General features: G+C 43.0%; 1 protein-coding gene across 1 annotated transcript in view; it reads left to right on the top strand.

The window, feature by feature from the left end:
- The window catches only part of adamts9 (ADAM metallopeptidase with thrombospondin type 1 motif, 9), a 462662-nt gene that overhangs the window by 56919 nt on the left and 388817 nt on the right, over window positions 1-16926 (top strand). The window contains exon 4 of the mRNA XM_070895215.1: window positions 16213-16484. Within this exon, the coding sequence (XP_070751316.1) occupies window positions 16213-16484 (272 nt within the window). The remainder of the gene's footprint in view (window positions 1-16212; window positions 16485-16926) is intronic.

Here is a 16926-nt window from a genome sequence, read left to right on the forward strand (position 1 = left end):
GGAACCAGTGAGTGTGGAACTGAACCCAGCCAGAGTCAGCACCTTCAGGGGAGGGGAACCAGTGAGTGTGGAACTGAACCCAGCCAGAGTCAGCACTGGCAGGGAGGGGATAAAAGTTCACGGGGTTGGGGGTAATATATTAGCATGGATAGAAGATTGGCTTACTGACAGAAAACAGAGAATCGGGATAAATGGTTCATTCTCTGGTTGGCAATCAGTAACCAGTGGGATGCCACAGGGATCAGTGCTGGGACCCCAACTATTTACAATCTATATTAATGACTTGGAAGAAGGGACAGAGTGTAACGTAGCCAAGTTTGCTGACAACACAAAGATGGGAGGAAAAGCAATGTGTGAGGAGGACACACAAAATCTGCAAAAGGACATAGACGGGCTAAGTGAGTGGGCAAAAATTTGGCAGATGGAGTATAATGTTGGAAAGTGGGAGGTCATGCATTTTGGCAGAAAAAAAATCAAAGAGCAAGTTATTATTTAAATGGAGAAAGATTGCAAAGTGTTGCAGTACAGCGGGACCTGGGGGTACTTGTGCATAAAACGCAAAAGGATAGTATGCAGGTATAGCAAGTAATCAGGAAGGCCAATGGTATCTTGGCCTTTATTGCAAAGGGGATGGTGTATAAAAGCAGGGAAGTTTTGCTACAGTTGTACAGGGTATTGGTGAGGCCACACCTGGAATACTGCGTGCAGTTTTGGTTTCCATATTTACGAAAGGATATACTTGCTTTGGAGGCAGTTCAGAGAAGGTTCACAAGGTTGATTCCGGAGATGAGCTGGTTGACTTTTGAGGAAAGGTTGCGTGAGTTGGGCCTGTACTCATTGGAATTCAGAAGAATGAAAGGTGATCTTATCGAAACGTATAAGATTATGAGGGGGCTTGACAAGGTGGATGCAGAGAGGATGTTTCCACTGATAATGGGGAAACTAGAACTAGGGGGCATAATCTTAGAATAAGGGGCTGCCCATTTAAAACTGAGATGAGGAAAAATTACTTCTCTCAGAGGGTTGTGGATCTGTGGAATTCGCTGCCTCAGAGAGCTGTGGAAGCTGGGACATTGAATAAATTTAAGAAAGAAATAGACAGATTCTTAAACGATAAGGGGATAAGGGGTTATGGGGAACGGGCAGGCATGTGGACCTTAGTCCATGATCGGATCAGCCATGAATGTATTAAATGGTGGAGCAGGTTCTAGGGGCCGTATGGCCTACTCCTGCTCCTATTTCTTATGTTCTTATGTAATGTAGGAAAAGCGGCAGCCAATTTTCTCACAAGCAAGCTCCCACAAACAGCAATGTGATAATGACCAGATAATCTGTTTTTTGTTATGTTCATTGAGGGATAAATATTGGCCAGGACACCGGGGATAACTCCCCTCCTCGTCTTCAAAATAGTGCCGTGGAATCTTTTGTGCCCACTTGAGAGAGTAGACGGGGTCTCGGTTTAACGTATCATCTGAAAGACGGCACCTCCGACAGTGCAGCGCTCCCTCAGCACTGCACTGGAGTGTCAGCTGGATTTTTTTGTGCTTGAGTCCCTGGAGTGGGACTTGAACCCACCACCTTCTGACTTAGAGGCTAGAGTGCTTCCCACTGAGCCACACTCGACACTTAGAAACTCACTATCCACAGTCACTCCTTGGAGCAACCCCTCTCACCATTGACCGATCGCTTCTATCATCTCAACTTCACCTGCCATCTATTCCATCAGCATCGGTACCCTTGAAATAATCTCACCTTGGTCCTCTGAATCCCACCACGATCAGCCCCAAAACCAACATCACCAGGCACACCAGCAGCACCAACAATAACACCAACCTTCTCCGCAATCAACTGATGCTGCACAGGACACGGCATCAGCACCTGACCACATTGCTGCCCAGGACGCCAGGGATTGCCTCACCATGGCCAGCTTTACTTCACTTGACGCTGTACACCCTGACTGCCACATGATGCGCCAAGTTGGCACCATCCCACACCAGCACCATAAAGCATCCCTACAATGACCAAGCCATTCCTTTCACACTCATCACTCACTAAGCCACTTCTAAAAGTGCACACAAATCTGTCCAAGAAGGCAAAGTGTTGAAAATAAAGCTTTCAATGTTTGACACCACATTAACAGAAACCTTACATGAACATTGGCGATAACACCCAGGTGCCTACCCTTGTGTGTTGTTAGTTGGGAAGATTAGACAAGGATGAGGGTGAGTGCGAGGGGTAGCTACTGAGAGGGGAAGTGAGGTAAGTTGGTGTGAGTAAGGATGTGCAAGAGTAGGGTAGGGAAGGCAGAATGATGAAGATGTGATGAGTGGCACAGCAGGATGAGGTTGAGTGTGGCTTTGCAGTAACGTTTCGTGATCCACTGCAGCCAGGTCCTCCTGATGACATCCCTGCTTGAGCCCTCCTGTGCAATGTGCATCCGGGCTGCATTGATCTCCTGGAGAGGTCTCCTCCCCTCATTGGAAGGGAAGAGAACTTCTCTGCATGCTGTGACTCCCTCCATAAGCATATGAATGGAGTCATGGGAGAGCCTGGGTGCAGCCATGCACCTCTGTGTCAGTGCTTGTAGCAGCTCAATGCTGTAGAACACAGGCAGCACAACTGTCAAAATCAATGTTGCCATGGTTGCTTTAAGGAAACCAGCTGATGACGCGTCATCAAATGACATCACCAGACCCGCTTCCTTTTAATTAGCTGGGAACCTCACTGGACAGGCTTAGCAAGCCCCATCAAGGTAAAATCACTTGGAGAGAGCGGGCTGCAGGCAACAGCGGGCCGGGAGCTCGCTACAGACCTCGGCCACACCGGACTCACCTCGGTCGGCAAGAATCGCGGCCATAGTGTCACACCTCAACCGTGTCATGCATCCATAGTTACCAATTTGATTGATTAAACGTGAAGAAATCCAGTAGCAAAAAGTAATCATGAGGAATGAGTAACCAGCAGGAAAAATCAGCAATCAAAGCTATCATTCACAAGCCAGCAAGTACCATAAAACATACCCATTTAGCAACTCATAGATTCTTCAGTGTTTTTAACTGCTATTTTCTTTTATTTAGTTCAATGTATATTGCTAGATGCAACATTTATAATAAGTGCATAAACACAATTCTGAAAAACTTAATTAAAATCATTTATTTATATTAGAAATGTCCTTCTATCGAGAGCTGAGAGTCTGAGACACCAACTGAAAAATTCACTTCAGCTGTGGATGTTTGAGATTTTCATCTGCATCATGGGAGTTGTATTCCCCTCTCGTCCTGCAGAATTACAATACCCAGAGTGCAACTCGGCAGAATGCCGATAAACGATGAGGTATAAATGTTGGAGAAAAATGTTCAATGTTCCTGACCAGCAGCACTATTTATCTTCATGGCTCTTTGTGGGATTTTGTTGCACAAATTGGCTGTGTTTACCGAGGTAACAACAGGAACTACACGTCAAATTAGTTATTTGATTGTGAAGTGCTTTGGGGAGTCCCGGGGATTTGAAACATACTGGCCCTGAAATCGCGGCCTCATCGGCTCCGTACGGAGTGTGTACAGACCCGGGAAGGCATCGCAAAAGCCAGTTTTCGGCGTGTAATGCGCATATGCCAAAAGCCGGCTTTTCCGATCTGTCAAGATCCTCCACATCTTCGGGAAAATGACATTCGCACGGGCGAGGTTGCAATATTTGCCCATCTCTCAAACTCTTGCGCACGGTAAAAGTAGGTGCATAGCCTACTTTTACCAGTGTAAGAGTATTAAAACATATAAAAAACATTAAAAAATAAAATTAAAAAGCACATTTTTATGTTAAAAACCCTGTCCTCTAAGTTAAGTTTATTTTAAACTCTAATTAAAACAATTTTAACAAAAATATATATTTTTTTCTAAAACATTTAATTAACTTTCATTTCAATTAATGTTAAATAAGTGAGTTTTAAAAAAAAATTAATGTTGTGTTTGGTGTTTTGTGGGGGGGGAGTTCCCGTTGATAGTAACAGGAACTCGGAGTTACGGAGCTTCTAGTACTATGAGTGGGAATATTTACCTTGATTGGGTGTCCAGGCCCACGTGACTCCAGCTCCAGCTGCAGCATCAGTTACGTACCTACAGGGCGTGAACGCGCTCCGATGCACATGAAGGAGAGGTCTAAAACCGGAATCGCTGATGGGCGCCCGAGCAAAAGGCAGGTGCGCATCTTTTTTCTTCTTTTCAGGTGACCGCCCGCGGGAAGCCCAGAACCGGAATTTCAGGCCCAATAGTTCTTTTTCAGCATGTTACACAGTTTAAGCAATTGAATAAAAAATTCTGAGTTAATGGTGGTGGTTGGGATGCAAGTTGTTTGTTTAACTGAGGGGGCTTGATGTTTTTAGGGGGGCTGTTTGTGGCCTGTGGTGCTGAGTTTAGACATTGCACCTAGCGTCAGGTGAGTTCTATAACGTGGTGAATGACCACTGCTCATGGTCATCGGAAATTTGATGGTGGGCAGGGTGCATCTCCCTGGTGCAGCACTGTGAATAGTTTACAAATTAAATTGTGTGGGGAAATCTTCAGTAAATATCAATACGTATCTACCTAGGAAACTCCATTCCAACCTTTGAAAGACAACATCCAATGCTATCATCATAAAAATACCTTTTGTTAGTATGCAATAACAAAAATAACACTAGTAAATCAGTGAATACGGAACAATATGGAATTCAGAGTTCTTGAGACACTTATGTGGTATACCCAGTCCCAGATGTAGACAGAGTCAGATGACCTTGCAGACCCCCTGAAATTCCCAAGTGCACCTTCAAGGGATCACAGACTCCCGATGGAAATCCTAAGTACTGTAATGATTATAGCTCTAAGAAATAAAAGTCTGCCATGTGAAATAAGGGGGTGAAAAAAATTACTTTTAGAATCATGTCAACAACTGAGAAATTGGAGCGATGTTTTGGGGAGAAAGGAGGTAAGAATAAATAAATAAATGCAGTATCTGTACTTGTATTTTAAATCTACCATGGAAAATACAGCAAAAATAAAAGTAATTGAGAATAAGCTCTTGAGGGAAGGAGAAAGAAAGTTACTTTAAAGCAAATTTTATAGGTAAATAAATAGTATTACAAATATCATCTGTGAAACCTCACATTTTCAGTCTACATGAGGTAATGTGAGTAATTTTTAATATCGCCGCCTACACTATAAGCTGATGGAGCGAATTGCTCACCCATTGTAGAACCCGCCCGATTTTTCATCCCATTGAAATCAAAGGACAGTTGATCCACTCCACCAGGTTACTGCCCAGGTGGCAAAGTTGAAAATTACCCCAGTTATCTGTTTCTTGTGTCAGTCATCTTGTGTATTACAGGAGTGGATTAAATACTCTTACAATTAGGCTGCAAAAGGAATATGGACAACATCAAATAAGGATTATTTCGCTGTGAACAGTGGCACAGGAGATGTACGACACTTGGGTTACAGATTTGGAAGGGTTACTGAGCCCAACAGTTGGATCTACATACATGTTGAGTACTGTTCTGTCCTTCACTTTGAGAGTATCGGCACTAGTAATAATTCAGCTTCTTAACAGTCAGCTGTAATAATTTCTCAGGGCAGTGTCCTAGGCCCAACCACCTTCAGCTGCATCATCAATGACCTTCCCTCCATCATAAGGTCAGAAGTGGGGATGTTCGCTGATGACTGCACAGTGTTCAGTGCCATTCGCAACTCCTCAGATAATGAAGCAATCTATGCCCGCATGCAGCAAGAACTGGACGATATTCAGACTTGGGCGGATAAGTGGCAAGTAACATTCATGCCACACAAGCATCAGGCAATGGCTATGTCAAACAAGTGAGAGTCTAACCACCGCCCCTTGACATTCAACAGCATTACCTTCGCCGAATCCCCCACCATCAACATCCTTTTGTCACCATTGATCAGACACTTAACTGGACCAGCCACATAAATACTGTAGCTACAAGAGTAGGTCAGAGGCTGGGTATTCTGTGGCGAGTGACTCACCTCCTGATTCCCCAAAGCCTTTCCACCATCTACAAGGCACAAGTAAGGAGTGTGATGGAATGTTCTCCATTTGCTTGGATGAGTGCAGCTTCAATAACACTCGAGAAGCTCGACACCATCTAGGACAAACAGTCCGTTTGATTAGCACCCTATCCACCACCTTAAGCATTCCCTCCCTCCACCACCGGCGCACCGTGGCTGCAGTGTGTACCATCTACAATATACACTGCAGCAACTCGCCAAGGCTTCTTCGTCAGCACCTCCCAAACCCACGACCTCTGCCACCTAGAAGGACAAGGGCAGCAGGTGCATGGGAACACCGTCTCCTCCAAATTCAAGTTATACACCATCCTGACTTGGAAATATATCACCGTTCCTTCATCGTTGCTGGGTCAAAATCTTGGAACTCCCTCCCTAACAGCACTGTGGGAGTACTTTTACCTTACGGACTGCAGCAGTTCAAGAAGGCGGCTCGCCACCACCTTCTCAAGGGGCAATTAGGGGTGGACAGTAAATGCTGGCCTTGGCAGTGACGCCCACATCCCAGGAACAAATTTTTTTTTAATTTTGAATGCTAATTATCACTAGCAATGTAACTTTAAAAAAAAACTAAATATGGATGAATAGTAGATTTGTATGAAACAAGGTAAAAGGATGTTAATCAGAACTGTTTGTAGATGCAGACTAGGAGCAAATTCCAGATCCAATCATTTTGGCTTAGAAATCATCAATATCTGTAAAGGTCACAAAAATATATATTTCCAAGAAACTCCAGAAAGAAGAGGCAATTTGCAAAATAACGGTACTGCATATTTTTTCATCATTAACTCCATTCAATTTACACCAGTAAAATACCTTTATTTTTTACTTTAATATATTTTGATATGCTGTTGGCAGAAATGTAACCAATCCAACCAGGTGCAAGTTCAACAATTTTACCCATGCACATAAATTATTTGTGCTGTACAGCTGACATATCTCAGAACATCAGTGCCAATAAGCATGCAAAATAATGGATAACAAACACAGGTGGTCTTATTTCAAGAAAATGGAACAGTATATATTAATCAAATACAGAAAAAGAAAACCATCTTTTTCAGGCAACAGAGCCATTCCAGCCTCACCACATGATGGTGCTAAGGCATGGCCCAACATCATTAGAAGTAAGAATTATTACTTGAGGCTGAAAAGCACCTCTAACGGTTGAAAAGAGAATCAACAACTTTAAATGTTCAGCATGGTGTAAATTCGAACACAATGGACAAATTAAAGGTGCACCACCTAGCTATAAAAGGCAACCAGAAAAACTGCTGCCAAAGCTGGAAAATTGCTGCATAGGTATTCCAAATGAAGTACAATGACCAACCTCTTCCAAGACTGCTGTATAATCTGGTAAGTGACAATTTCCATGCCATTTGCAATCATGAGTACATGTTCTCATGTAAAGATTATGACGTCCACTGTTGCATGCATGCTCACAATATGTAATAGATTTGTAAGTTCTCGATAATATTCTGTATTCTTCCTTGTTTTTACTGTTCTATGGAAATAACAAGGATATTTTTTATCTTTTACAAATTCTGAAACCGTCAAAAAGTTTAATAATGTAAACCATCTTATTTTTCACAGACGTGTTCACCATATCTATCTCCTGTTGATGCAGGAATTCATTCCAAATTCTGAAGATTACAAAGACATCACGGACACTGACATTGATGTCATTCAGCAGCAAGGACAATGAGTGGCAACATTAGCAGGATCCAGACAGACGACTGTGCTACCAAGGTGTGGAAAGATATATCACCTGTATTTGGATCTTCAATAGGATTTTCTTTGGGTTCCACAATACAAGTTGGAGGGTGAGCTGTGCATCATGAGTATACTTGACAGCCTAGGAATACTTGTGCTGACTCTGCTAAATATCCACCTCTCACCCAGAGCATGTTGCAGGCGGTAATTTTGCCTGCTGTATGAGCAGTTCAAAAAGGTGCTTGCCACAGCCACAGCGTTATGACATTATTGCATACCACATATCCAGACTGCATGGTCGGCAGAGCATATTGGTTTTCCAATCAACTTGTTCACATTTGCTAGAAACCAGCACACTGCTTCTTGAGCTCCTAGATGTTATTGTTGGTAGACGTTATTTGGACTCTGAAGGCAAATGCATGGAAGTCTGTAGGTTCTTTTGTACTACAGGTTGGATCTTTGGAGATTGAACTATGCGTGTAACTCATTTATGGCCAAATCTCCTTCATTGTTTAAGTATGTCTACAGATTCCCTTGCCCAAGCATACATCTGCTCATAAAACTGGCCTCATCCCCAGTTTATAAAGTATCCTGCAATTGCACTGGTTTGGAGGCCCTCCTGAAAATCCAACCAGATATTCAGGTGCAGCAGGAACCGGTCATTTTTTTTAGTCTTTATATTGAATTTTTTTGAGCATTTTTAAATAAAAAATTATCCTCACTGAGTCCTGCATTGTATTTTCTTTTTCTTTGAATGGAGTTTTATAGCATAAGTAGAAGTCACATTAAAAATTGAAAATCTTCGCTGATTGCAGCTTAAATGCTGTGCTTGAATGATGGTTAAATTAGTTGAAACTTTAATTTTCGTACTTAAAGAAGAAATGTAAAGTGTGAGTTCAGCGCTTTTCCTTGGGCACTGCATGTTTACGCTGATCTACGGCCATTTTACGTTCGGGTGTACTCTAATGAGATTCGCAGGCTATCTGAGCACAGCTAGACATCAGCAGAATGGGATTGGACACATTTTGCTGTCTAACTTTAGGATTGCGCCCACGCAGAAAATTTGTTTGTAGGCCGTAATGTTTATTTGGGCGGCAGGGAGGGGGTGGGGGTCTTTCTGAAAATTCCTAGCAGGTTGTGCGTCCACTGGAGAGTGATTTTTGTGGCCAGAGTTAGACGGGTAGCACTAATACACTATAATAATGGGTTTTCCTAGTTGCTGGAAAAAAAATCAAAAAGTTTTTACAATAATCTGGGCAATGACTGTGAGACCGGAGGTATGGAAGCTGGCAGCTGAGGATGAATATAAAATCAGCTTGTGTGTGGTGTTTGGGCTGCCATGTTCGAGTGCCAGCTTCTGATGGGTGTTCGCAAAGATCGACAGCCAATCCCTAGAAAAGCGTACAGATATAGTGCATAAGTAATTACACCACAAGCACAATAAACTGTGCACTATCTCATTTGTTTTTTTGCATCATAGATTCAGTATTTTTTTTCTAAAGCAAGGAACATGATACTGTACTACCTCCTAGAGAATAGGTTTATATGAACCCCATATATAATACAGGTTGAACCTCTCTGCTCCGGCACCCTTGGGACGTGACCGGTGCAAAAACACAGAATTTTCCGAACCACGGGAGGTCAGTGCTGGTGATCGCTGAGTGAGGGAGGAGAGGCGGGGAACGTTGGTGATTGGTCATTTCTCTGTCTGTCTCAGGTCTGACGGCCCTTTACTGCGCCTTCAAGTGCCACAATTCCACAATGAGAAAGCAGAGTGAGATGATGAGCGACAGGGGAGAGCTCAACAGTGAGCTTTAAGCCCAGGCCCAGGAAAGCGGCAGTTCCGCAAACTAATGCCGAACCACGGATGTTTCCGGCCCAGAGAGTCCCGGACCAGAGAGGTTCAACCTGTATAAATGTAACATCCACGACATGGGGCTAGGATTTCCATAAAATCCGCCACCACCGGATTGCCGCCCAAAAAGATGGCTAAGATTCTTAAATTAACGCCAGCGAAAAATTGCATAAAAAAAAGGAAAAAATACCGCCCAGCGAGAAAATGGATCTTACACGTAGACTCTCGGCGGTTAAAAGCGATCCTGGGCAAAATGGGCAGTTCTTAACCAGAACGGGCGGTGAGTACTCAAATTTAGACCGAGGCTGCGGTTGGGCCTAGGGAGGGAGGAAAACACAAAAAATATTTTTTCCAAGAAATAAAAAAATCAGAAAACATTCTCAGGACCCTTTTTAACTTAATCGCTGTAAAAGAATTTTAAAAGAATTATTAAAAAACCCTTTAACTTACCTTTCTTCACAGGGGTACTTACCGACTGCCCAGCTCCGGCTGCTTTTCGTGGGCGTTTTTAATCGATCTTACCTACGGGTCACCGCTGAGCCCAAACTTAGACGGTAGCGTTTTTTTCGGCCTCCGGTGGTCCGCTCCCCAGCGATATTTCGAAAACGCCATTTGAGAAATGCAGTGTAAATTTTCACCAGGTGGTTTTCTGCTGAAAACGAGCAGTACAGCCAAGAAAACAGCCGGAAATGAAGTGGAAATTCTAGCCCAGGTTTTGTAGTGGAGTCACCTTCACATATGGTGTACATTATATATGGAGACAATACAAAAATATATTTACCTGTATTATTTATCAGCTTCTTTGAGTAAACGGAGTTTTTCGGAGCACTTCTGTCGAGTGTATTTTTTCTTCATACCATTATTTAATTCTATCTTCAATACATTAGGAGTTTGCAGCAGTAGGGACCTTCTCTCCAAAATGAAGTCAATGATTTTATGGAGGATTCCTTCATGTCTGATCTTTTTTTCTCCCCCCCCCCCCCCCGCCATTGGACCTCTGGGTCCTGCTTTTATGCACATATTCAGGCAGAGGTGACTAACATTGTGCTCTTTCTAAATATATTTAATATTTGTGAAAATGTCAATTCATATATATTGAAAACAGTATTGAAATGCTAAATAATTAAAATTGTTTTAATATACATGGCACAAATGAACAATATTGCTAGCAGTTATGCCTGTTTTACATAGAGTAGGCAGCAATCCAATGGTGACGGGTTCATGACAGCTGCAGGAAAAATGCAGGGAACAGCGCCAGCCCTTATACATGGCCTTCTTCGACCTTACAAAGGCCTTCGACACGGTCAACCACGAGGGTCTATGGAGCATCCTCCTCCATTTCGGATGCCCCCAAAAGTTCATCGCCATCCTCCGCCTGCTTCACAACGACATGCAGGCCGTGATCCTTACCAATGGATCCATTACAGACCCAATCCATGTCCGGACCAGGGTCAAGCAGGGCTGCTCCAACCCTCTTCTCAATCTTCCTTGCTGCCATACTCCACCTCACAGTCAACAAGCTCCCCGCTGGAGTGGAGCTAAACTACAGAACCAGTGGGAACCTGTTCAACCTTTGCCGTCTCCAGGCCAGCTTCAAGACCACCCCAACCTCTGTCGTCGAGCTACAGTATGTGGAAGACGCATGCGTCTACGCACATACAGAGGCTGAACTCCAGGACATAGTTGACTTATTTACTGAGGCGTGCGAAAGCATCAGCCTTACGCTAAACATCTGTAAGACAAGGTCCTCCACCAGCCTGTCCTCGCCGCACAGCACTGCCCCCCAGTCATCAAGATCCACGGCGCGGCCCTGGATAACGTGGACTATTTCCCATACTTCGGGAGCCTCATCAACAAGAGCAGACATTGATGACAAGATTCAACACCGCTTCCAGTACACCAGTGCAGCCTTCGGCCACCTGAGGAAAAGAGTGTTTGAAGACCAGGCCCTCAAAACTGCCACCAAGCTCATGGTTTACAGGGCTGTAGTAATACCCGCCCTCCTGTATGACTCAGAGACATGGACTGTGTACAGTAGACACCTCAAGTCGCTGTTGAAATACCACCAACGATGCCTCCACACGATCCTACAAATCCCCTGGGAGGACATATGCACCAACGTTAGCGTCCTTGACCAGGCCAACATCCCCAGCATTGAAGCACTGACCACACTTGATCAGCTCCACTGGGCAGGCCACATAGTTCACATGCCAGACACGAGACTCCCAAAGCAAGCGCTCTACTCGGAACTCCTTCACGGCAAATGAGCCAAAGGTGGGCAGAGCAAACGTTACAGGGACACCCTCAAAGCCTCCCTGAAAAAGTGCAACATCCCCACTGACTGACACCTGGGAGTCCCTGGCCAAAGACCACCCTGAGTGGAGGAAGTGCATCCGGGAGGGCGCTGAGCACCCCGAGTCTCATCACCGAGAGCATGCAGAAATCAAGCACAGGCAACGGAAAAAGCATGCGGCAAACCTGTCCCACCCACCCCTTCCCTCAATGACTAACTGTCCCACCTGTGACAGGGACTGTGATTCATGTATTGGACTGTTCAGCCACCTCAGGACTCATTTTAAGAGTGAAAGCAAGTCTTCCTCGATTCCGAGGGACTGCCTATGATGATGATGATTCACATTGAGTGTAAAACATAAATTTTATTTTCGAAATATTGTGTAATTTGCACAAACACCAACAGCAAGCCTTTATCTTTAAGAATATCAGCCACATTAAACCCAGTCATGGTCGGTTAGAACAGTCCCAGTTGCCTGAGTTGATATTTTTAATGCAATGCTGTAAGCTCCTATCATTGTACCACTGTGTTAAATGTCATTACAAAAAACAGCTTGATATTAATAATCAAATGTTTTCACATAAGTCAGCTAGTTACAAATTGGCGTGGAAAAACTACAAATGCACAGAAAATGTTCTATAAGTACCGAGAAGGCATCTAAATCAGATAGAATACGTCCTCGTATATTTCAAGGAACTGAATCAGGAAATGGACAAGGAGCTGGCTAATATTTTTTGGAGCTCCATAAACACAGGGACGCCACTTCAGGGCTGGAAGATAACTCATATTAGGCAGACATCTTCCGAAAAGAAATGAGATGTGAACCAAAGCATTATAGTCCAGTGACCTGCAGAGGCACTAAACTATTTTGTGGATTGCTGAGAGTCATTGTCTGAAGAGTGCAAAGTCCTTAAGGAATAGTCAACATGATTTTAGAAATAATGTCAAGCCTTTCAAATTTACTGGCATTTGTTGAAGAGATATCTAAATAAATGGATGTGAGAAGTCCAGTGGGTATAACCTGAATTTTCCCAAGGCATTAATGAAGTGAGACTTAAGGGACATGAATTTCCGTTGCACCCCATTTGGGGGCGGTAACATCCAGGAGGCGGGACATCTTGCAGCAGGCGCGGAAGTCCCGCCCTGCTTTAAAAATTCAGGTTACCGCCCCCGAAAAGAAGTGGAGTGCAAAATAACGCATTCCACTTCCTTTCTGGGGTGCTCGGGAGCGGGGCGCAGTGCTACGCACTGGGCTGCATGTTATATATGCAGACTATAGTTATGCTCTCTGTGTAGTCACTGTATAGTTGCATAAGATAGAGATTTGTTACCTGATGTACTATCAATAAGGTTTACACTGTGTGTATACTATGCTGGCACCACTAGAGGGTGCAACTGGTGGAGACCGGGGTTTCCTGCCCCTGTGGCAGAGGCTGTCGACCAGAGGGCACTGCAGTGGGAGACCTGAGGGTCACCTGCATAGGTGTGCAGGGCCCAGTATAAAAGGCTGCCCACTGTGCTTGTGCCTCACTCTGGAGTTACAAATAAAAGACCAAGGTCACTACAGTTTGAGTACAACACATTGCCTCGTGGAGTCAATCATAAGTACATTACAGACATAACTTCATTAAAGGGAAGGGCCCAAGCTGCAAACCCTGCAGTGAGGAAACTGGCCTCCCTGGCCCACCAGGGAGTGGGGTGCCATGCCATCAGCCTGCTGGGCTGTTATATACTTAAGTAGAGTGCCGGGCTGACCGATCACGACATGAACCCTGCAATCGAAACGCCAATGGGACGCAGAAGAAAGTTGTCAGATATTATTTTTCAATGGCTGCCACCTTCCCTTTAATATCAGCCTGCCTCCAGGTTCACATCCCCTGAAGCTGTCATCGCCCAGCGCAGCTTCAGGGGGCGAAAGCCTAGTTAGGGTCCCGGCGATAATAGGGCGCTGCGCAGTCGCAGCCAAGCGGGGAGCTACTGGTTACCACAGCCGCTAAACTCACGCAGAATCACCAGGCGCTAACGGCGGCGCAAACAACTCCAATTTCTAGGCCTAGATGTTTTACATTATAGGAGTACAGGCAACTACAGAGATATGATCTAAGCAACGGGCACTACAGAAACACAAGGTTGCATAGACCCAGGGAAAAGTTGGTCTAATATTCCACTGTTGGATTAAGGCCGTCTGTTCTAGCAGAGTAAACCTTGGAGCCAATGCCTTATGTTTGTGCTGTAAATGATTGAACTGCGATGCTACCAGAAAAAAGCATTTGTGTCTGGTTTGTGATCTATTCATGGCAGGGTTCAGCGAAATTTGTTACTTTGTCCTCACTTTTCTTTACTTAAAAAAAACTAAAATTCATAAAATGTCAAAGCAGAGTTAAAAAAACAATCCAATATTCCCCATGGCCTTCATACTAAATTGATTCCTGCAAGTGTCTTTTTGGAATTCCTTGCTGTTTATTTTGTTGATAAAAGATATGGGGCAAGGTACATCAATCATAACATAGGAAATAGGGGCAGGAGCTGGCCATTCGGTTCCTCGAGCCTGCTCTGCCATTCAATAAGATCATGGCTGATCTTCTACCTCAACTCCACTTTCCTGCACTATCCCCATGGCCTTTGATTCCCTTAATATCTAAAAATCTATCGATCACTAGTCTTGAATATACTCAAAGACTGAGCCTCCACAGCCCTCTGGGATAGAGAATTCCAAAGATTCACCACCCTGAGTGAAGAAGTTTCTTCTAATTTCAGTCCTAAATGTTCGACCTCTTATTCTGAGACTGTGACCCCCTGGTTCTAGATCCCAGCCAGGGGAAACATCCTCCCTGCATCTACCCTGTCAAGCCCTGTAAGAATGTTGTGTGTTTCAATGAGATCACCTCTCATTCTATTAAACTCTAGAGAATATAGCCTAGTCTGCTCAATCTCTCCTCATAGGACAATCCCCCCATCCCAGGAATCAGTCTGGTGAACCTTCGTTGCACTCCCTCTATGGCAAGTATATCCTTCCTTAGGTAAGGAGACCAAAACTGCACACAATACTCCTGCTGTGGTCTCACCAGGGCCCTATATAATTGCAGTAAGGCATCTTTACTCTTATACTCAAATCCTCTTGTACTAAAGGCCAACATACCATTTGCTTTCCTATTCAAGTAATAAATTTACTGGTGATGTCAAGATATGTGGCCAATTGACTAGTCTAAGGGAAATGACTGGCATGCAAAAAGATCTGGACAAAATATTAAATGGGAGGGATAAGGAATTTCTCAGCAATTTTCTTCCTCTCCTCTGCCTTTGGTTATGGTTCTGGTACCTCGCCCAAGTGGCCATCAATCACATATACGCCTTGCCAGAGGTATTATTTGTGCAGAGAATGAGTTATGATTTTATAAACCTACAAAATGCTGCTTAATTTGAAACCTAGTTATTTGCAGACCTTGCTTAAAGGACAGACAATAAAAGTAATCTTATTTTGTGTATTTGTCTTATTGAAGGGTGCTCAATCATTAATACTAATGCAGCAAAATGACAATTATATCAACAATAACCATCCACATTTTGAAACATACATCTAACATACACAAAAATACTTGTTCAAAAAACAGTTGAAATGATGTACACAGGAGCTTGAGTGACACGCTGGTTTAGATGACTACTCTTTCACTTCTATGGCCTGTGTTTGAATCCAGATAATTGGTTTGCATGGAATGACAATTTCAAGCCAATTCAAAGTTCAAAGTGGGTGTGAATCCAAAGTACAAAATCGCTCACAATTCAGTACACATTTGAAGTCTCATTCAGAGTGTTTACAAGGATTGATGTTGTTGGAAAATAAAATGTCATATTTTTGTTTACGAGATGGTGCTTTTCTGAGTTTGAGGTTAAAGAACCTTGTTAAGGAAAGTCATAAGATCTTTATTTTGCATCTGGATGTGTTGCATCTCACCTGGGAAGATTTGATATTAAAAATTGTTTCATTCCCATACTGAATTCTGAGAAACACAAAAATCATAAAAAGTCTAAATTTTAGGAAAAGTATATGGACATATTATGCTGATTTTCTAACTTTTTAAGTCTTACAGTTGAGCAAGTGTTTATTAAAAGAGACTTGAATATGTTTTGTCCAGGAATGTGATGAATGTCCTAGAAACAATATAATTTATTTGTTTCAGTTACTTTCTCCTGTCTTGAACAAGCTGATGCACCATTTGATATTTTGAATTGTTCTACTTTTCTGAAAATCAGTTAAAAAGGTGTTTTTAGGATTTTTTTCTCTCCCTCTCTTTGGATCATAGGTCATAAACATAGCCAAAATAAAAACAAAAGGAAATGGAATAAAGGACTATCCAGCAATACTTTGTCCGATCTGGACAGCCTCAAAAATAGTATTACAATGCACAATTTAGCCGGCATCGATAACCACACTACTGGAGCAGAAAGTCACAAACGAACAAAGCGTTTTTTGTCATACCCTCGGTATGTTGAGGTTATGGTTGTTGCAGACCACAGAATGGTTGAACATCATGGAGCAAACCTACAACATTACGTTCTCACTTTAATGTCCATTGTAAGTATTGCTGTTAGTATTTTCTTAAATGCTTTATTTGTGTTTTCATTTTACAGGTACACAATTTGGAAGGCCTGTAGTTGATGCAATAAATGCTAGCAAAGCATATTGGTCTCTCATGCACTAAATCATAGAATATTAATATTTCATTGTCCATTCCATGTTCCGCATCTCTATTTTAATATGTCAAGTTCAATCAGTCATCTTGTTCGATTGAGTTTAAGACTGTTCTAAAGATCAGCCTCCTTGAAGTTGTCTTCTCAAAATTATTTTTTTGCAAAAGAGATCAATATTTTATGATCAATAGCCTTAAAGAAATGTAGCTAGTTCAAGAAGGGGAGTTGTAAGACGTTATAAATTGTAATCTGACATTACAGAAATATATCAAAACAAAAAATTCTACAAACGCACAGCAGATCTGTCAGTAATGATACAAACAGAG

Source organism: Pristiophorus japonicus, chromosome 12 (genome assembly GCF_044704955.1).
Source record: "Pristiophorus japonicus isolate sPriJap1 chromosome 12, sPriJap1.hap1, whole genome shotgun sequence".
Taxonomy (NCBI): domain Eukaryota; kingdom Metazoa; phylum Chordata; class Chondrichthyes; family Pristiophoridae; genus Pristiophorus; species Pristiophorus japonicus.